The following is a 22,866-nucleotide window of genomic DNA, read 5'->3' as shown; positions in this document are numbered from 1 at the left end:
AAACAGTTTCCATTCTGTTTCAACACTTACCACCCTGGTCCAAGCAGCTGTCATCTCTTCCTGAACACAGAGGTTCCTGTCACGTCTTCTACTCCAACCCCCTCCTGTCCTCCTTCTCTGCAGCTGCTGAGCCAACATTTAAATGGAAATTAGATGATGTCACTCTCCTGCCTGAATCTCACCCAAGGATTTCCCTTGTGGAATACCATCCCTACTCCTTACCTCAGCCCCCTGGACCTTAAGGATGTGTCTCCCACCGCATCTTAGGGCTGCTGCTCCCCGCCTCTTGGTGGGTCTCTGCCTCTGCTGGCCTGGCACCGCACACGGCCCTCTCTCAGCCCTCTCCAACCCTCGCACTTGGTCTGCCTTCCATGGGGAATGCTTTTACCCAGCATTTCAGGCTTGGAGCCTTTCCCTGACCTCCTGATTATATGTTTGCCGTTTCTTCTCACCCCAATCCTATCACCCTATTGTTTTCTTTGTAGTGCATATTATTATCTGAAATTGCTGTGATCACCCATTCCCATCCCTGATAAGGAAGCACAGATCTCCTCTCTCCATCGGGTGTGTTCCCAGTGCCTAAAACAGGACCTGCCATAATGGAGCAGAGACCAAAAATAGGTTCATGTCTTGAATGGCTGGTCTGTGAGTATTTCAGGCACCAGCCTGAACACGCTAGCTTGCCAATTCAAATCCTTCCTGTTCTGTAATGGGCAATTTAGCTCGGTGCTTCTGAGGTGCAGCTCCAAATCTGATTGCCCGAGGGAGTGAAGCCAAGTTGTGTTGCTTTCTGATTTTGCCTGACCTTGGGCAAGTTAATTACCTTGTAAGCCTTAGTTTCTTCATTTGGGAAATAAGAGAAATAATGATTTTTTACCCAGTAGGGTATTTGGGAATTCAACAAGGTAATGCATGCTCATGCCCAGCACAGTGCTGAGCTTAATACGAAGGAAATTAACCTGCTGCTGTCAGCAACGGCCCCACTTCGATTGGGCTGAAGTAGCCCAACTGAACTATTGAACCCTGAGCAAAAATCTTGGGCTTTGTCTTTTGGGGTGTGAACCACAGAAGAGCCAGTTGCCTGGGCTAGGATAGTAGATAACATTTTTGGGAGGTAAGGAATATGATAGTATGTGTGCATGTTTGGGGATCAGGTAGGTATTAGAATGAGACCTTTCTACCTGAGTCACCCTACAAACTGCGCTGCATATGCCAAGGTGATTTTTAAGAGAGAACCTATCTCTCATAGGTCACAGTGACTGCACCCAAATCTTGGGACGTTCTGTTTCCATCTCTTAATTCATAGGAGTTTATCTGCTAGAACCAGGGGAAAGTTTATTTTAATGGCGTCTCTTGGACCCTGAAAATCATCATGCAACATGAAGTTTGATAAGATATTCCCACATGGGCAATATCAGATCAGGACTGGTGTCACCCAGCATAGATCTTTGGCAGCAGAGGCAAACAAATTTCAGCAGCTTTCTAGATCTTTGGGGAATTTAATCCTTTGGAGACTGGATGGTCTTGTACATGAAGTGGGAGTGACCAAAGTGTTGGGGAAGTGAGCAAATAAATAATACCTTAATTACAGAGAGCACCAGGGTATATGAGATTGCTACAATGCTTGGCGTATGTTGAACCATCAATTTCTCCTTCATGTCGAGAATTTCTTTAGAAACGTATAATTTGTTAGATGCTACAGGCTCTTCATTTCTTATCTAATGCCTTTGGTCTGATGCCTTATTCCCTTTTGATATGAAGATACACCTCCTTAATCCATTTCTTCTTTTCTCTGGTCATCTGGTGACATCCTTTTAACTTGTTGATACTTAAAGCATTGATACAAATAAAAACTCATCAATAATTTCCACCAAGTTTTACCTAGAATCCCCCTTTTCCCACCCATGGAATCTAAGCCTTCAAATTCATATCAGTATCTCTCCTGGAATGACAGTTGGTACCCCATCAATAGAGGACTTGAGTAAACGTATTTTGTCAATTGCATTATTCAGTGATCTATGTTGCCATTAAAATAAAACTTTAAAAAAGACAGCTCTGTATGTAATGATGGGACATGATAGAAAGATAGACATCCTTACGTGGAAAGGAAAGTGAAGCACAGAGTCATGCATGTAATATGCTAATATTTGTAGGGGAAATGGTCACTAAAAGTGGACACACACACATACACATAAAATTGGATGTCAAACTGGGCGTGGCGGCTCACACCTGTGAAATTTGAGCACTTTGGGAGGCTGAAGAGGAAGGATTGCTTGAGGCCAGGAGTTCACCCAAGACCAGCCTGGGTGACATAGTGAAACCCCATCTTTACAACAATTTTTTTTTTTTTATTTAAAATGAATTTGTTCAGAATATTTATGGATCAATAAAAATCTGGTCACTACCATGGTCTCTGGTGAGGGGAACTCGGTGGTTGGGAGATGGGGTGGAAAGGAGACTTTGCTATGCACCTTCCAGCACCTGCTAGTTTTATGCCACACATATGCATATATTTTGTACTCAAAAATTTATTCATTCATTTGATAGAGAGCAAGAAAAAAGAAAAAGAGAAAGGTTATGCATCTTGTTAAACATTTAAAAAATGAAAAAGGAGTGGAAACAGGAATACTTTTCCTAATTTTTGGTACTTTATCTCTTAATACTGTCCTCTTTGCTACCTAAAGTCATCTCGGAATTGTCCATGAGGATGTTGGAGGATTGAAATGAGGAGAAAATGATGTCGCTTACCCTGGGTGAGGAGCAGGGCACCTCCAGCCCTGCACTTCAAACTCTGTTTCCCAGTCTGAATTTTGTAGAACAGATGCCTTGCTCTCCCCTCACCATGCTCCCTCTGAGCCTCTGGTCAGCCTCTCAGTCAGCCTTGGGGTCCTCCAGTGGCTGTTCTCATCCTGTGGAGTTTGACCTTCATTTTTCTATCACCCATTGGCACCGTTTTCTGCTCAATGCACTAATAGGACAAATCAAACTAGTCTTTTTTCACATTTGGAAAAACTCTGCTGTCCTCCTGGTGGATAAATTTCTCCAAAGGACGTTGACTCCTAGGGCATTAAGAGTCCCCTTCATGATAGGCAAGATCCTCACTTGCTCCTTTCTTGGATTTCGGAAAGATTCTGAAAGTCTTATCCTGAAGGACAGTTATGGGAGTGCAAATGTTCATCATAAACCAAAATGGTCTTTTTACGTGAGCTGGCCAGTATCACGACTGCACGGTCTGACATTCGGGGTAGAGTGTCTTCATGGATTGGTTAGTTGGATCTTTTAGGAACTTGCCAATTCAACTAGTTTTCTCAACCTCGTGCTGTTGACACTGGGAGCCTGGCAAGTCTTTGTTGTAGGAGACTGTTGTGTGCATCGTAGGACACGTAGCAGCATCCCTGGCCTCTGTCCACTGGGTGCCAATAGCATCCCCCATACTGTGACAATCACAAATGTCTCCAGATGTTGCCAGATGACTCCCGGAGGGCAAAATCACCCCTTGTCAAGAACCAAGGTCTTGACCTGTGCCCTTTCTCTGAGGTTATAGCCGGAATGTTCTGCTTTTTTCTGTGACGAACACACCCTGTTTCTCTGTACTCTCACACACACTTCTGTGAGGACAGATGTGGGTGTTTCTCCCACCCCAAGCAATTCTCCAACTTTCCAAACACCAGCTGGGTTTCCCACAGTTCAGTTCAGTTCTGACATGTCCACATGGAGTTGGGAAGGGACCCACAGCTTGAGGACTCTGTCCCGCAAGACCGTTCACCCCCTTTCAGATGCCAGTTGCAAATCCTGGCCTTTTGTGTTTCTGACTGACCGGCCATAAGGGGGTTCCCACAGCCGCCTCCTTGGCTTTGATAATATTTGCATGAGCTAAAATGACTCTCAGACTCCAGGGAAACCTCCTGATATTGGCCAGTTGGCTGTGAAGGATCTCAGAGGGTGCAGAACAGTCAGATGGAAAGAGACTTAGGGCAAGTCATGATGACGTTGATTCTTGAGGTCCACCACTTTACCACTGGCATGCACCAGCCCTCCACAGATACCAAGTTAGTGAATGAAGTACCTTGGAAGCTCCCTCGTAATAGTGACACCAGGAGGCTCTGGGCTGGGCATGGGCCACTTTCTTTTGCAGACCCCCTTTGCAGCTGTGCAGACTGGAGGACCTGAGGGGATGCCAGCAGCTCTTACCTTGTGCTTGCTCTGCGTTTTGTCTGCATGTGCTGTTTGGTCTGAGCTCAGGAAGGAGAGGGCCGGTCGGTACTCAGCGAGAAAAGAATAGGTCCTGCTATACTCCTGCGGTAGCACTTGCCCTTCCCTCCCTCTACAGTGAGGTCTTAACATTTACAGTCTTGCAGCTGTCACCACTATCTAATTCCAGAAGGTCTTCACCATCCCCAAAGGAAACCCGGTGCCCATTAAGCCTCCTTCTGCATTCCCTCCTCCCCTCACAGCTCCCTGAGAAAGACTATGCCACTTTCTGTCTCTAACAAGATGCTTATTCTGGATATTTCCTATAAATAGAATCATGCAGTGTGTGTCCTTTCGTGTCTGGCTTGTTTTGCTGTTATCTGCATGATGTCTGCAGCGCTGGTCCATGTTGCGGCCTATCACAACTTCATTCCTCTTTATGTCTGAATAATGGTCCCTACTTAGCATTCCCAGTATGCCTGGATATTCGACCTTTGTTAATCCATTTATCCATCAACAGATTTCTGAGTTGTTCCTACTTTTTTGGAGTGTTTCTCGCATGTGTGTACACGTTTCAGTTTGAATATGCTTTCAGACACTTTAAAACAGACACTCACATACATCCGTACACACACACACTGCCCCGCAAGCATGCTGTACAGAAATTCTTTTTAACTTATTGACATACTACTAAACTTTCAGAGCATTGCACAATTTTAAATTCCCACTGGTAATACATTTGGGTTCATTTCTGCATGTGCTCACCAGTATTTATTTTCTGTTTTCTTTTTAAATTATCATTGATATTGCTATAACCATCTTAATGAGTGTGAAGTGGTGTCTCATTGTGGCCTTGATCTGGGATTCTCTAATGAGTAATGAAGTTCATCACCTTTTTGTATTCTTATTGGCCATTTTTATATCTTCTATGGAGTGTACCTTTATTTTGATGTCTTCTTCCTTTGCCATGTGATTGTGGGTGAACAGTTTTCTCCCTTTTGACCATACGGTGCCTCATTTATAAAATAGGGCTAATATTCTTTTCAAGAAAGATATTGATATTTAAAAATTATGTTTACATGGCTCAAATCTTTGTTAACATGATTTTGAAATGTTCTTCTTTTTCCTTCTTGCTATTCTGCTTCATTTTAACATGCAGCACACAAGCCTTAGGCTTCCTTTCTAAAGAGACAAATTTAATTCAGTTTTCATTTTCTGAATTTTGATATCTCTAAGCCTAACCCATCACTATATAATGTGAATCTTTAGGTATAAACATTTTAAAGTGAGTTTGTTTCTTACTTAATATAATAATACCTAGGCAAATAGTTGCCTTTTTGCCATTTTAACATCATCGGGTGACTATTGAAAGTAGTTTTCATTACACCATTTGTTTTCTTTTCAGAAAAAGTTGCCTCTGACAACACTGGCTCAGTGTCTGATGGAGGGGTCGGCTATCCTGGGAGATGACACACTTCTTGGGTAAGATGATACCTTGCATGTATTGGTGCCAAATCTAGGTAAATCCCCATCCATTAAAAAAGGGATTAGAACTCCTCAGGGAGGCAGTGAGGACACCTGAGTTCTAGTTGGAGACTTGGATGGAGAAGAAGAAAATGTTACTGGTGAGAAATCAAAACCCTTTGGCTCTAAAGTTATTGGCTCTGTATGAGGACAGGGCCCACATGGAGAGGCTAACATACAATTGGTAAAGGGCAATGGCCACACTGCTGAACTTTCACAGCATTGTGCTGCTTGAATTGTCCACTGGTGATGCATTTGAATTCATTTCTGCACATGCTCACCAGTATTTATTTTCTGAGTTTTTTTTAATTATTAATATTGTTATAACCATCTTAATGAGTGTGAACTGGTATCTCATTATGGCCTTGATTTGGGTTTCCCTAATGAGTAATGAAGTTCATCATTTTTGCATTTCTCATGGAGTGTGCTCCATGGAGGGCTGTCACGGAAGCAAATGTGAAACCTCCCATTGTCAGGTGTTGGAACTTACAGGATTCCCAGGAGAGCAGGGCTTGCTGATTTTGAGTTCACAATAAAACAAACTAAAAACAGCCCCATGAGAGAGCGTCGGCAGACACAGTGAGTCGTAGAATCACACACTAAGGACGAGCAATCATGGAACAATATGAAAAAATGAAATGACTGTTTAAAATGAAATACAAACTAAAGGAAAAATAATTCTTGACCAAAAACAATATGAAAAAAGAATGAAAAGAATAAAAAACAAACAGGACTTAAAAATTATTATGTTGATAATTTTTAAATGTTCATTGAAGTAAACTGGAAATAATATAAAAATAAAGAATTGGTGAACTTGATGCTACCCAAAGTAATCTGTAGATTCAGTGCGATCCCTGTGAAAATACCAGTGTCTACCTGGGTATTGTGGCAGGTGCCTGTAGTCCCAGCTACTTGGGAGGCTGAGGCAAGAGAATTGCCTAAGCCCAAGAGCTGGAGGTTGCTTTGAACTGTGATGCCATGGCACTCTACCCAGAGCGACAAAGTGAGACTCTGTCTCTAAATAAATAAATAAAATAAAATAAAATACCAATGTCATTTTTCATAGAAATAGGAAAAAAATCCTAAAAATTGCATAGAACCACAAAAGACCTTGACTAGCCAATGCAATCCAGAGCAAAAAAAAACAAAGTTGGTGGACTCATACCACCAGACCTCTAAATATACTACAAAGCTGTAGTAACCCAAACAGCATGGCACAAGCATATGAACAGACACATAGACCAATGGAACAAAATAGACAACCCAGAAATTAATTCACTTATCAGCAATGAACTGATTTTCTTTTTTTTTTTTTGAGACAGACTCTCACTATTTTGTCAGTAGAGTGCCATAGTGTCACAGTTCACAGCAACCTCAAACTCTTATACTTAAGTGATTCTCTTGCCTCAGCCTCCCAAGTAGCTGGGACTACAGGTGCCCACCACAATGCCCAGCTATGTTTTTGTTGCAGTTGTCATTGTTGTTTAGCTGGCCCAGGCCAGGTGCAAACCCTCCAGCCTTGGTGTCTGTGGCCGGCGCCCTACCTACTGAACTACCAGCACTGCCCTACAGTGAACTGATTTTTGACAAAGTGCCAAAAGCACTCACTGGGGTACTGGAAAAACTGGATGTCCATATACAGAAGAATGGAACTAGACCCCCACCTCTCACCCCATATAAAAATCAACTCAAAGAGATTGCACATCTAAATGTAAGGACTGAAATGATAAGAAGACTAGGATAAAACAGAGGAAATGCTTCAGGACATTGGTCTGAGAAAAGAAATGAACAAGCCCTCAAAGCACAGGTGACAGAAGCAAAGGCCAGCAAATGGGATTAAGTCAAATGAAGAAGCTTCTGCACAGAAAAGATTACAGAGAGTGAAAAGGCAAAGTATGGGATGGGGTAGAACATGTGCAGACTTCTCATCTAACAGGAGAAAAACATCCAGGCTACATAAGTAACTCAAACGTCTCAGTAGCAAGGAAACAATTTGATTTAAAAATTCGCAATTGAATGCAAATAATATAACCTAGTCATTTGTACCTTCATATTAATCTGAAATAAAAAATACATAGTCAGGCATTGTGATGGGCGCCTGTGGTCCCACCTGCTCGGGAGGCTGAGGCAAGAGGATCACTAGAGCCCAAGAGTTTGAGGTTGCTGTGAGCTGTGATGACACCACCGCACTCTATCCAGGGCAACAGAGTAAGATTCTGTCTCAAAAAACAACAATAACAACAACAACAAAAATGTTGTTAAGAGAAAAATGTTAAAAGAATAAATAAACATTGGCAATTGATCTAAACAGACATACATATCTCAGAAGAAGACATACCAAAAATTGTATATGCAGAAATGTTCAGCATCACTAATCAACAGGGAAATGCAGCTCAAAACCACGGTGAGGTATCATCTCACCTCAGCATGGCTAGTGTAAAAAAGGCAAAAAATAACGAATGCCTGTGAGGATGTGGAGAAGAGGGAATTCTTATACATTGTGGTAGGAATATAAACTAGTCCAGCCACTGTGGAGAAGAGTACGGAGGTTCCTCAAAAAACACAAGGAGAAATATCTTGTGGTTCAGCCCTCCCACCACGGGGAATGCATCCAAAGGAAAGGAATCGGAGTGTATCAAAGAGACGCCAGGATCTACGTGTTCACTGCAGCATCATTCATAATAGCCAGGATGTGGAATCAACCTGTGGAATCAAAAGATAAATGCATAAAGAAAATGTGGTATTCATACAGCAGAGAATGCTACTCAGCCATAAAAAAGCATGAAATTCTGTCATTCACAGCAACGTAGCTGCTACTGGAGGATGTTCTGTTAAGTGAAATGAGCCAGGAACAGAAGGTAAAACACTATGTGTTCTCCTAAAGAAAAAAAAGATCTCAGGGCGGCACCCGTAGCTCAGTGGATAAGGTGCCAGCCACATACACTGAAGGTGGTCGGTTCCAGCCTGGCCTGGGCCTGCTAAACAACAATAACAATTGCAACAAAAAAATAGCTGGGCATTTGGCACGCACCTGTAGTCCCAGCTACTTGGGAGGCTGAGGCAAGAGAATCACTGAAGCCCAAGAGTTGGAGGTTGCTGATGCCACGACACTCTACTGAGCGTGACATAGTGAGACTCTGTGTCCAAAAAAAATGCATCTCATAGAAGTAAAAAGTAGAGCAAAGGCCAGGAAGGGGAGGGGTAAAGAGAGAATAGGGGAGATTTGTTATGGGATGTAAGTTCTAGCATTTTATACCACAGTAGGATGGCTGTTGTGAATAGTATGTACAGTATAGTTTTACATAACTAGAAGGAACGTGTTGAACACAAAGAAATAGTGTTTGAGGCGACGGATATGCTAATTCCCCTAATCTAATATACATTACGTGATCAAAACAGTACATGCACCCCACAAGTATGTACAATTATTATCTGTCAGTTAAAACAAAAGATTTGGTGAAGTTGAAAAAAATATGGAGCCGCCACCTGGAATGAACAGAATAAAGTGCAGAGATGAGGTCACGGGCATAGTTGAGAGCATGGGTATTAGCAGGCAAGGGTATGGCCTTCTGTCTACGCGGGTTCCTGGAGAGGAGAACAGCACAAGGGGAAGTCTGTGGGTGAGTTTTTCTTGTTCAGATTTGAGGTAAAACATAAGTCTTTAGATTTAAGGAATGCAAAATGTTTTGATTAAGATCAATAATAGGATGTCCACCCCTGGACACATCGTAGTAAAACTAAAGATTATCAACAAAAAAAAGAGAGAAATTAAAATCAACCAGAGGAAAAGAGATAATTGCCTATAGAAGAGCAATTAAACTGATAACGTCATCAGCCACAGTAAACGCCAGTAGATAATGGTGAACTATCTTCAAGGACAATAAACCTAGAATTCCATGATCAACCAAAGCATTATTCAAGAATATGGGAGAATAAAGATTTTCTCAGGCAAGAATTTAGATAAGTTATTTAGGCACAGTGGCTCAAGTGTGTAATCCTAGCAGTCCGAGAGGCTGGGGTAGGAGGATCCCTTGAGACCAGCCTAAACAAGAGTGAGACTCTATCTCTACTAAAAATGGAAAAACTAGTTGGGCATGGTGGTGGATACCTGTAGTCCCAGCTACTCAGGAGGCTGAGGCAGGAGGATTGCTTGAGCCAGGATTTGAAATTGCTGTGACCTAGGCTGACACCATGGCCCTTTAGCCTGGGCAACAGAATGGACCTCTGTCTCAAAAGCAACAACAAAAAAATTTAGACAATTTACTCATATATTCTCACTGAAAGATCTAGTTAAGACTAGTGTGATGTGGCCTATGTTCAGAAGAAAGGCAGGAATGCAAGCTGCAAGGTAGAATAAAAAGTGAATGTGTTGTAGAAGAGGAAAACAACAGGATCTTCTCTCTCTAACCATTGGCCGAGGGTCTGTAAGTTAGGTGGACCGAAGCGCAGAGCATCTGTGCATGGGAGAGGTAAGGGGTGAATGATGGAAGGGTGGTTAGAGTACACTATGCAGCATCTTAACAAAGAACTCTAATTTTCAGAGAAGTTACAAGACAGAAATGAAGGACTTTGAGTTTCTGGGGTGGCACATTGTGAGGAGGTAAATATTTAGGAAACTAATGGAAGACGCTGGTTAGTTAGTGAAGTTTGATTAACCTCTGTCCCCCTGGTAGGGAGGGGAGAAGAGAGACACCTTTACAAATGAATGCCCTACTTTTAGGCGTACAGAGGGAGAGCAGAGGGCTTTTTTAGTATCTCCTTTTCATTTGCCTTCAGCTCAAAAGAATTCTTATGCCAAAGTGGTGTATTTTAGGGTGGTAGATTCTGCTACCTTTCAGCAGAAAGGAATTTAAGTAAGCATTGAATTTAAAAAAAAAAGCAATATAATAATGGATTTTGGGGGGGGGGTTTACAAGCAAAGTGAAACCAAAATACTAGGCTGTAATACATGAAACACTGGGGAGGGAGTCAGCGTTTCAAGCCCTTTTGTTGTTTGAGAGGAAGATAAAGGTATTACATTTAAATTTAATGTCAAGTATACATGTGAGCAAGGTAGCAGAAACCACAAAAAGAGTACAAATGTATAACTTCCAAACCAGTAAAAAGATGAAAAATAAAATAGAGGAAAACCCAGAAAAGGGACTAAAAGATAAAGAATCAAGAAAGGAAAAAGCAAAATAAAAAACAGAGGTCACAGCAATTATTGTGTCTGTAGCATCTGCAATCATAAGAGATGCAAGTAGACTCAACGGTTAGAATACAGAGACTCTCAGGTGGCGAAACACAAAATCCTGTTCTGTGGTGTTTCTGAGAGTTATGCCTAAAATAGAATGACATGGCGAGGTTGGAAGGAAAGGTGACAGATTGAACAGACATCTGATTTTGTCCCTTTCCAAAACCCACTAAAACTACAATAAATGGATTTTTTTCCTTAAAAAACATAAATCCACCAGGGCAGGAAAAAGAGGAAAGGAAACAACAGCAGGACAGTTTTGTGGAATGGAAGGCATGTGGACGGTGAGAACCAGCGTGGAAGCCGACTCCCAGGCAGGAGGAGGAGCTGCTGACATCTAGCAGAACTGACCTTAGGAGATGGTCAGGGCTCAGGAACTGGTGGCTGCAGGGGGAGAATGGGTGGCTGGAATAAAGAATGTGGGTAGAAAACTTCTCAGGTACCAGTTGGATCTCTAAAACCCAGCTCCTGCCCACGTCTGTGGGGCACTCTCATTCCCAGCACCGCCACCACTGCAGAAGCCAGAGGTTTGTTCCCTAATGGGATAAAGCAGAGCATCTCTAGAATGGGGGCTCCAGGCACAGTGGAGTATGAGGCTGCCACTCACTAAAGTGGAGGATTGAGTGACCTGACACCACCTGAGGCCAGTGCTGCGACTCCTCAGCTGCTCCCCCAACTCACATGCCCCCACGCCTTTATTCTGGGGAATCTGATAAGCCCCAAAAGAAAGAACCTGTAATCCTGGCACTCTGAGAGGCCAAGGCAGGAGGATCCCTTGAGCTCAGGAGAGCAAGAGCAAGACCCTGTCTTTACTAAAAACAGAAAAATGAGCCAGGCATGCTGGTAGGAGCCTGTAGTCCCAGCTACTCTGGAGACTGAGGCAGGAGTCTGAGGTTGCTGTGAGTTAGGCTGATGCCATAGTATTCACTCTACCCAGGGTGACAGAGAGAGTCTCTGTCTCAAAGGAAAAAAAAAAAAAAAAAGGACCTAAAGGTATGAAGATCTCTGTCACCTCCCTCTGTCACCTAGGCTATAATGCGGTTGTGTCACCAAAGTTCATAGCAACATCACAGCACTGTGCTTAAGCAATTCTCCAGTCTCAGCTAGGACTATAGACACACATCATGATGCCTGGCTAAGTTTTCTATTTTTTGTAGAAAGAGGGTCTCACTCTTACTTAGGCCATTTTAAAACTCCTGACATCAAGCAATCCTCCCACCTCAGTTTTTAACTCATGTCTAAAAAAAAAATTTTTTTTTTTGCAGTTTTTGGCCAGGGCTGGGTTTGAACCCACCACCTCTGGCATATGGGGCCAGCACCCTACTCCTTTGAGCCACAGGCGCCGCCCATGTTTAAAATTTTTTAAACTAGAAAGTGACATTAGAAATATGGAGGTAAGTACCAGAAAATCAGATCAAAGACACTGTTAAAAGGATAAAACCACAACCTGGGCGTTGACATTTGCAGCAGATATGAAAAGGAATTATTAATAGAATCCACATTCACACATCTATGTATAAGTAGATGAAGAGTTCTTATCAGCCTTTTGGCTAAGATCAAGTGAAGATTTCTTACAAATAAAATTTGAATAAAAAGATTCTAATACAAAAATAGCCCAAGGATATGAATAGATAGTTCATGGAGAGGGATGTTGGATGGTCCAAAACACATGGAGAGATGTTCCCTCTCCTTGGTAGTCAAGGAATGCAAATTAAAACTAGGATGAGATAATGTATATCCACCAGTTTGGCAGAAATTAAAGACACCTACAGGTACCAAGGATTGGCAACCACATAGGGCACTGGCAACTGTCATCTGCTCTGGTGAAATTATTTTTTGTTGTTGTTGGTTTTTTTTTCTGGTGAAATTCTTACCCATGCAAAAAGAATCTGTATGTGTGTATTTGCTGCAGCACTGCGTGTAATAACCAAAAACTCTTGTTTGTGGGAAAGCTTAATATAATGGTGGTATATTCAACATGGAATTGTAGAAATATATAGCAACATGATCTAATTCTGCATGTACTGGCATGGAAAAGCCCCAAACATAGTGATGCATTTTGAAAGCTTATACTATACGAATATGTTCAGTCTAAAACCATGGATATAAACTATTTTGACACATTAACTGCTGTGTTGTATTTAACTTATGCTAGTTTTGAGCCTGGGGCCCCATGAAGTGTATATAACTCACACATCCCTTGACTACTGTATAACTCACACATCTCTTGACTACTATGCTAGAAATTTTTTTTCCCCCTTGGGGCCAGTATTAAGTCAAAAGTTGTCTGAGTTATATGCCTCCCAAGGCCCTGGGCTCAAAACTAGCATGAGTTAAATACAACTCATAATGCAGTTAATGTGCTTAACCTAGTGAAACCCCAAGGCCCCCAGGAAAAAGCAGTTTTTTCCTCGTGTGGCAGTCATTGTGAATACAGAGAGATAAAACATAAGCGAATATAGACAGGGAAGGAGTATACTCACTTAAGAGTAATAGTTACTTCTGGTCTTACATCTGTTGATTTGTAAAAACTTTTTATTTGAATTTCAGTTAACATGATACTATGCAAAGGGAGGATGGTGTGTATGAAATTTGGGTCAAAACAAAACATCTGTGAAATAATGTATTCTCGTAACTTTCTGCTCATTCAGACCTTCTGTCATTTGCTTGTTATTAATCAATTTTTAGGTGATTTTCTATTAGATAAATAACTGTATGTCCTGTACTAATTAACCCTTTCTAATCCTGTGTCAGACAAAAACACTTTAATTATTTTATATAACCTCAAATAGATAAAATTATCAGATGAGTTCAAATTTGTTTTTCTCAAAACTGTAGGATAATTACAAGTAATCCACCAACCTCTTTCCCCCCCAAAATAAGTAAGAGCCGGGGAGTATGCAGGTGGCAGAAAGATTGGATTGGAAAGTTAGGTTAAGTTTTCATGACCTAGGAGTGACGGTTTTACTCACTACTGAGCTTTTGCTGTGTTTGAAGATGCTCATTTGTCAGCAAGTTTTTCCAGGGCTCTCTATTTTCTCCACATCTCTCTCATGTGTTCCCACCTGTCCACTCTTGCCCCAGGCACACACGCTGTATCCTCAGCACTATTTTTGAGAATTGATCATTTCAGAAATGAAACAAACTGGAACAGGTTGCCTGTGGGACGCTGTGGAGACCAACCAGCTTGTAGACACTGACTTGGGAAAGTGTCCCCGGGTAGGACAATACAGGTGAAATGTCTTTGACAGTATTCAGTATGATTTTCCCCCCTCTGATTATAGGAAGATGCTGAAACTCTGTGGAGAGACAGAGGACAAGCTGGCCCAGGAGCTGATACATTTTGAATTGCAAGTAGAGAGGGATGTGATTGAGCCCCTGTTTCTGCTGGCGGAGGTGAGCAGTGGGAGCTGGCAGGCCTGCGGGAACTAGCCTCTGAACGGGAGCCTGCCCTGCCGCGGGACTGGGCGCCTCTGGGGTTGGTGGTTCTTGCCGCAGGAATGGGCGCCTCTGGGGTTGGTGGTTCTTGCCGCAGGAATGGGCGCCTCTGGGGTTGGTGGTTCTTGCCGCGGGACTGGGCGCCTCTGGGGTTGGTGGTTCTTGCAGTCTCGTCACTTGCTGTTTGCCACCCCAGTAAGTTACCCAGACCATCCCTGAGGACATCCGTGAGGGCTGAGGGGTACAGTGGGCAGCTGAGCTCCTTTCCTACCAGAGTGGTGAATGCTGGAACCCCCCATCTCAAGTGTAGAAGAATGTTCCCAGCAGGGGTCTGGGACCCCTGGTCCAAGAGACTCTGTGAGGTGCCCTGTAATTTGTATCTACATATATCCCCTTTCTTTGCACTTTCAAAGTCACTAAATTAAACTACCTTATTAAAAATCAACTTTAATTTCTGTGTTTTGCTAGCTTCAACCAAAGGAGCCAGGAGATGGTTGGGGAGCTTTATGTCTTGAACCCTGGACCCCTCCCAGTCGCCTTTCATGGCTCATACAGATTGAGCATCTGAAATCTGAAAAACTCCAAACCGAAATCCTCTTACACCTGAATTGTTTGGGGCACCAAAAGGACACCCCAAAGAAATGCTCATTGGAGCGTATCAAATTTTCCATTGGGCTATTACATATAATGCAGATATCAATAAAAATCTAAAAAATAAATCTGAAATCCAAAATACTTTTGGTCCCAAGCATTGCAGATAAGACATACTCAGGGCTTTATAAAACCTACCCAGTGCTATCCCCTAGATTTCTGTATTAGGGTTCTCTAGGGAGACAGAATCCATAGGATACGTGAAAGAGATTTATTACGGGAAATTGACTCATTTGGTCACAGAGGTGGAGAAGTCCCACAACAGGCTGCCTGCAAACTAGAGAACCAAAGAAGCAGGTAGAAGCTCCATGAGGAACCCACAGGAGTACAAAAGCCCCCTGTCTGAGGCTGAAAGCCATGGAGCCCCCAGGAGGCTGCTGGTACAAGTCGCAGAGTCCCAAGGCCCAAGAACCTGGAATCTGATGTCCAAGGGCAATAAGAAAAAGTTTCCCACTGCAGGAGGAAGACAGAGCACAGAGAGAAGCTCCCTTCCTGTGGCTGTTTGTCTTACCTGGGACCCCAGGGGACTTGGATGGTGCCCACCCCATTGAGGGCAGGTCTCCCTATCAGTACACTGACTTACACATTGGTCTTCTCTGCAGACTCCCTTGTAGACATGCTCAGAAACAGTGCCTCACTGGCCATCTAACCCAGCCCTCATTCCAGTTAATTCAACAACTAAAATTAACCATCACCAACACCCTACACTGGTAGATGTGTTCAGTATCTGCACAGTTTGAGAGCCACTTGTCCATACCTGGCTGATGAGCCCTTGTGGTGTGGTTAGTGCAGCTCAGAAACTTGGGTTTTTATAATTTGATTTAGGGCGGCGCCTGTGGCTCAATGGGTAGGGTGCTGGCCCCATAAAGTGAGGATCCGGCCCTGGCCAAACTGCAACAAAAAATAGCCGGGCATTGTGGCGGGCACCTGTAGTCCCAGCTACTTGGGAGGCTGAGGCAAGAGAATCACCAAAGCCCAGGAGTTGGAGGTTGCTGTGAGCTGTGATGCTACGGCACTCTACCGAGGGCAATAAAGTGAGACTCTGTCTCTAAAAAATAAAAAATAATTAATTTAATTTTTGGTTCATTTAAATTTAGAAATCCATAGCTGCATGTGGCTAGAAGCTACTGTATTAAACAGCATTGTCCTGGAACCTGTCTGCTTTCCTTCCTGGGCCACTCTAGCATCTCTGCATCCCCAGGGCTCTTTCTGGGACAGATGTACGTATTTGCTCATGGACCTTAAAGTAGTCTAGGAGAGCCTGACAGGTCTCCTCTCACCTGGAGCATTCATGAGAGGCCATCTGCTTCTCACAAGGGTGCTCGGGGCTCCAGCCAAGGCCCAAAGCAAGCCGAGAGCAGGTCCGATGTGGGTGCCAACATTTGAGACATCCACATAGCTCTCTGCTTTGCTGCAGGTCCTGGTGGGGACGCAGGTTCTCCAGGGACAGTCACACTTCTTCTTATCCAAAGTTGTTACACTCGGTACATGACTCATCCCTGCTTGGGAGAGAGAATAGAGAGCACTTCAAAGAACATCGGATTCTCCTCGCAATTTTCCTTGTATGAAAACCGCAGCCTGAGATAATTTTTAGTTCAATTTTCGGCCAGTTTTCATTTTTTGTTCTCACATCCTGCCATCCTGCCATCCTGCCCTACTTTTGCTGGGCCCAGAACCAAAATCTTGCACTGGAATGTTCAGGGAAGTCATTTTTAGAATGAAAAATATAAAAAGCGCATCCACATACAACCAAACTGGAAGACGTGTAGCTGGGAAAGCCGTGATGGCAACTTTTATTCATCGTGGGCTTTGGGAAGATCGGACTTTATTTCTATAAATGCAAACATTTGCTTCCTTTGTCTCTATAAATATAAAACCAGTGTCCTAGTTGCTGTCCTCATCGCATCTCAGAGCTCTTCTTCCCACGTGTCAGACCCGAGTGGGTGCCCCCCTTCACTGCTACCCATTTTTGGCACCTTTAGAAGTAGAGAGAGATGTAATTGAGCCCTGGTTTTTGCTGCCTAAGGTAAGGGCAGGGAAGTGGCAGGCCCCATGTGAGCAGGAAAGTGCAGAAGATGGTCTGGGGTGTCCAGGGCTTGGCCTGTGTCTAGCAGGGAGAGAGCAGAGTTTAGCTCAGAAGAAGGCATCAAGAATTTCATTTGATGTTGGTCAAGGGGTACAAGGTCTTAGTTACACAAGATGAGTAAATTCTAGAGATGTGATAGTTCAAGTATACTTGAAATTTGCTAAGAAGGTAGACCTTAAATGTTCTTATTACCAAGAAAAGTAAATTATGAGGAGTGAGGAATATGTTAATCCAGCTTGATTATAGAAATCATTTCACAGTGTATACAGATCAAAACCTCAAGCTGTACACCTAAAATATATATAATCTCTATCAGTTATGCTTCGGTGAAGCAGAGGGGAAGGTCTGTCATCTGAAAATAAGGGCTGGGAGATCTCCAGTGAATCTGACCAGTGACTGCCAGGGGTACTTTTTTTTTATTTTTCATGTGTTCGGGTTTTATTTTAAGTTTAGGTCATTACTACTATTTGGTATATTTGATAACTTCAATTACTATTCAATAACTTCAGCACTGCACTAATATATATTAAGAGTTACTGAAAGTATTTTTCTACCAGACAGTGATTTAGACAGGAGTAGGGAGGAAGGGTTCCTTAAATATAAAAATATTACCACATAAATAGTCAATCAGATTGCCCCAGCATGTAGGTTACTTCTAGAAGTAAGCTATGACTACCAGTAGTTCTGAAAGGACTGTTGTAAAGAATAGTTCTTAAAGAATCTATCTTGAGCTTCAGTCTCTGTCTTTCATCTCCTGTAACCACAGGTGGAAATCCCCAACATTCAAAAGCAGAGGAAACACTTAGCCAAGTTGGTGCTGGACATGGACTCTTCCCGAACCAGGTAGAGTTGCTTTGCTTCCTTTTTTGCTTCTTTGAAGGACCAGTGATCGTATGTGGGGGGAGGGTTGACATGTGAGTGTGTTTTCGTTGTCCAAGTTTTTTCTTAACATTTCCTACGTGCCAGGTGCTGGAAGTAGTAAGTGGTGAACTGGAGATGCCTGGTCCCCGCTCTTGTGTAAACTTTGGTTAAGTTTTGGAGAGGGACACTAGGCAAGTGAGGACGTGAGACAATTTCAGGCAGTCATCTATCATATAAAGAAAATAATACAGGGTAATTTTGGAAGGGGATGGTGGAGAAAGGGAGCAGTTACATTAGTAAGGTAAAGCAGAGAAGCCTTCTTTGAGGTGCTATCACTTGGTCTGAGACTTAAATGATAACAAGGAGGCCGCCCTGCAAAGATCTGGTGCAAATTATCTATCGGTAGCAGAGGGAACAGCACATTCAAAGGTCCTGAGCGGGGAATAAGCTTGACATCATTGAGGTACAGAAAGAAAGCCAGCGTGGCTGGGGAGGAATGGACAATGGGGAGAGAGATAGCAAGTGAGATCCAAGAGGTGGGATGGATGTGATGTCCTGTCCTGAGGGGGAAATTTCTAATGCTGAGGATATGCGTACTTCTCCTTGTTCCTACACCCATTTCCCAGAGTTCACTAGAAAATTCCTATTGTAGCAGGAGAGTACCAATGGCCCTGAGACGGCATCATCTGTGACTGTTATGTGGGGACTATGCGTATGTGTCTGTTTTTTACAATGAGGGGTGTGTAAGTTGAAAAGAAGTGGGGGCCTGAGTATTAGAATGGAAGAACCTACTGGGTTCTACTGTTGGGTTTTTTTGTAGGTCACTTGTAATCGTCCTCATGTCTTCTTTTAATTTTCTTAAAGAAACAAAACCAGGGAATGCTTGAGCAGAGAGCTGTGGGATAGAGAGGTTTGCAAGATACCAAGATTCAGAGCAGTTATTTTCTAGACGTGTGGCCTTGGTCGAGCCACTTAATTTCCAAGAGTGTCATTTTCCTCACTTGCACACAGGTGGTAACAACATCTGGGGGTTAACCGGAGGAGGTGGTTCTGAGTATTAATTTGATACCATACGTCCCATTACTCCCTAAGTGCTTTATGAAAAGAAGCTGACATGGTATCTAGTTAGTGTACCCACGAGCTAGTGCAGGGCAGCCCCCCCGGACCAGAAACAAGAAAGGTTGAATCAGCAAAGAAACAAGGGTCTCCTCGGTTACCTTGCTGTTCCTCAGACTCCCAATCTACCTGGATGATTTTCGCCATCTATATCCTTTAAAAGGATAGATCCTTCGTATCTATATATCCTTTAAAATAGTCGATTATTTTTTCAAAAGAAATCTGTTTTCAAAAGAAATCTTATGGTACTGTCATAAATTGGGAAGCAGTGGTGCCCTTTGCTGCAAGATCAGGTAAGCATAAAAGTAAACAGATGAAAGCAGAGCTGGTGTTATTAAATTTTAGATCCTGTTTACTGTGGAATGCTGTCGTCCTAAAGCTTATCTCCTTTTGTTCAAAAGGAAGAGGAGGAGGCATTGGAGAGGTGTTAAAATTATTCTGACGCAGGTCTGACGCTATCTCCTTAGAGTGCTTAGAGGAAGGAAAGAACAGGATGGGTGGGGAGTATTGATTATGCTATTAATTCTATGACCTTGCAGCACATAAATTTGTGTTCCATAATACAAATGTTCAAGTTTGAGGAGTCTTTGAAGGTGATTGAAGAAAAGCTGACCACTGTCCACTCTTGGGGTGAGATGGACGCTGTTCTCCTTGAGTTTGTGGAGTGATTTTGTTCTATGAAACCTGGGTCTTAGCTCTGAGGTCTCTGCTTCTCTGAAGAAAACCTAGATCTCCACCACAGAGCTTCTGGTCAGAAGGCTAAATGCTAGGCTCAAAGCATGTCATTACCGTACATACTTTTGTTGTGTTGTGCTACGAGAAGGACAGTTATCCTTGGTCACAACCATAGTCCATTTTGTCCAGTGCTAACACCAAGTGGAGAGTAGGGTCTGGAAACTCAAGGAGTGTCATTAGGGACCTTGCACGCAGGGTTTAATGGACATTTTTGTATCTCCAGTTTATCATCTCTTGTATACTACGATCTGGTAAGGAAATCTCTACCTCTCCTATCCAGATTTCTGTGCTTATGAACTTCAGCTTGGCTCCTTTAACAATCTTTACTGTTTGGGACTAAAAAAGGTCCTTTTAGGTTATTTCCATATAAACCTGCTCCATCTCCTTTTTCACATCAGTGGTTTTTTGTGCAGTTGTGAGTTCAGGGGCAGGGGATTGCTTTGGATAGATAGTTGGCAGGATGCTCCCCTCACAATTGCCTTCCCTTTGGGTCTCTGTGTTAGCCCAGGGTGGAGGATCTAACTCAAGGCCTCCGGTTAGGGATTCTCTATCAGCAGAGGTTACAGGCCATGGGATGAAAGAGCTATTCTTAGCCCAGGTGTGCTCTTTCTTTGCACTTGACTCTCAAACCAGCTATTTCTAGCCTGAGTTTCTCTGTCTTGTTGGACCTTGCTGGAAACCACCTGAAGAAGCTAACCCACCCCACCTTCCTTCCATTTCCCCTAACTCCTCACTGTTAATCAACATGAGACTGTACCCCGATACAGCAGTGCTGTCAGACAGAGGGGATCACAGCGGCCCCTCTGCCCCTCACCCGTACCGTTCTCCGTGAAGCTGCTTGCATATGTTAGGCTCCCTTCTGGCAGCATCTCAGTCCTGACTACCAAAGCCGTCCTTCCTCTGCCCTTCGGGACCTACACTCCACAGAACGAAACACCGTACTCCAGTTCTGTCTTTTAAGACAGGCAGGATCTTCATATGATGTCAGCTCATCTTAACCAATAGGTCCATGACTGGACCTTTGAATTCTACTACAACTCTGGTAGGAACTGTTAGGTACAACTAATTTATCCCATGTTTAATTAGGTCCCAAACAAATGTATGTATTTCTCAACTATTCAAGTAAATCTGGCTTGTCTCTTTGCGAAGCTGATGATATAGAACTTAATATTCTTAGAAAAAATTGTGTTCAGTAGATGAATAAAAAGAGCCAGGTTGCAGTGTCTTATGCCTATAATCCTTGCATTCTGGGAGGCCGAGGTGGGTGGATCACCTGCACTGGGGAGTTCAAGACCAGCCTGAGCAAGAGTGAGATTCCTTTTCTACTAAAAATAGAAAAACTAGGGTGGCTCCTGTGGCTCAAAGGAGTAGGCCGCTGGCCTACTGGAGGTGGTGGGTTCAAACCCAGCCCCGGGCCAAAAACTGTAAAAAAAAAAAAAAAGAAAAGAAAAGAAAAACTAGCCAGGCATTGTGGCAGGTGCCTGTAGTACCATCTACTTGGGAGGCTGAGGCAAGAGGATCACTTGAGCCCAACTGTTTGAGGTTGCTATGAGCTATGGTACTATAGCACTGTACTAAGGGTGACAGAATACAACTCAGTCTCAAAAAAAAAAAAAAAAGATGATGAATAAAAAAGGAAGCTCTAGCCATGTGTGGTGCTAACACCTGTCATCCTAACACTTTGGGGGGACAGAGTTTGATACCAGCATGAGCAAGAGTGAGACCTGGTCTCTACAAAAATTAGAAAAACTAACCAGGGGTTGTGGCAGGTGCCACAGTAGCTGAGTAGACCCAGCTACTCAGGAGGCTGAGGCAAGAGGATTGCTTGAGGTTGCTGTGAGCTGTGACGACATCTTTGCATTCTAGCTCAGGTGACAGAAGGAGACCCTGTCTCAGGAAAAACAAGAAGAAAGTTCTATACTTAATTGAAGATTGTGAATTGAATAGCATTGAACGCAAATGACACATACGCACCTTTTGTGTGATGGGGTTGTTTTGGCAGTGATTAAAGAAGAAGCCCCATTCCTTCCCAAAGTCAGCCTCACCTTTCCCTGGACATATGTCAAGGTTAACCTTTCTGAGTCCAGAATGCATTCCGGTTCTGCTGAGTAGCTTCCTATGGAGTGAATTGTGCCCGCCCCCCCCACATTCATATGTTGAAGCCAGCCAGCACTGTGTCTGTATCTGGAGACTGGAGACGGGGTCTGTAGGAGGCAATTATAGTTACATGAACATGAGGTCATAGGAGCCGGCCTGCATTTTACTAGGACTGGTGGCCTTATAGGAAGAGAGAGAGACCTGTCTCTCACACACACAGACAGAAAGCTGTGTAAGAGCACAGCCAGGGCCATCTGTAAGCCAGGAGGAGAGCTTGCTGGCACTTTGATCTTGGGCTTCCAGAACTGTTAGAAACAAAGCTTCTGTCCTCGAACTGCCCAGTCTGTGGTGCTTTGCTGTGGGAGCCCGATCAGACTAATACACCTGCCTTTGGAAGCAGGTGGCAGCCAGGAGAGTGTGGGGAAGGAAATGGGGCAGCTTCTGCTGGGGTTCCGAAGAGGTAGATAACTAGAAGGGGAGCTTGGGGGCGCAGCATGAGGGAGCCTCTGGGACTGGAAGCAGCGTCTGCACGCCATCGGGAGTCATTCCTCATCTCGCCCCTCCGCTGTCACGCTCACTGATGTCCCCGGCACATGTCTCCCCACTGTGAGCCCGCGTCCTTTCCCTCCAATTCCAGGAGTGCATGGGTGGGGACTGCATTTGTCTCACCTTTGCTCTCGGGCCCCCTTCCATGACCCGTTGGTTAGCTGAGGTGATAAAGTATAGGCGCGATTGTCACGATTGTGGCTTCCCTCAGGTCCCTGGCCTGGACCTCTCTCCTGCTGTCCCTCTTGCTGTCAGGGTCATGCCAGAACCAGCAGCTCCCTCTGGACCACACCTCAGTGCACCTCAGTGCAGAGTGGGGGCAGGAACTCAGAAGTAAAGGGTGTCAGAGACTAGGGAAAGGAAGACACGGGTCAGAGGAAACAGGGAG

General features: G+C 43.6%; 1 protein-coding gene across 4 annotated transcripts in view; it reads left to right on the top strand.

Moving 5' to 3' along the window:
• Positions 1-22,866, top strand: part of ARHGAP44 (Rho GTPase activating protein 44) — a 199,512-nt gene that overhangs the window by 114,997 nt on the left and 61,649 nt on the right. For all 4 annotated transcript variants that reach the window (XM_012806023.2, XM_012806025.2, XM_003791080.3 and 1 more), the window contains exons 4-6: positions 5,597-5,673; positions 14,233-14,344; positions 17,890-17,966. In XM_012806023.2, the coding sequence (XP_012661477.1) occupies positions 5,597-5,673; positions 14,233-14,344; positions 17,890-17,966 (266 nt within the window). The remainder of the gene's footprint in view (positions 1-5,596; positions 5,674-14,232; positions 14,345-17,889; positions 17,967-22,866) is intronic.

The sequence above is a fragment of the Otolemur garnettii genome, unplaced genomic scaffold (genome assembly GCF_000181295.1).
Source record: "Otolemur garnettii isolate 467f Iridium unplaced genomic scaffold, OtoGar3 scaffold00046, whole genome shotgun sequence".
Classification (NCBI taxonomy): Eukaryota; Metazoa; Chordata; class Mammalia; order Primates; family Galagidae; genus Otolemur; species Otolemur garnettii.
The sequence above is the reverse complement of the archived record's forward strand: the minus strand, read 5'-3'. Positions and strand labels throughout refer to the sequence as shown.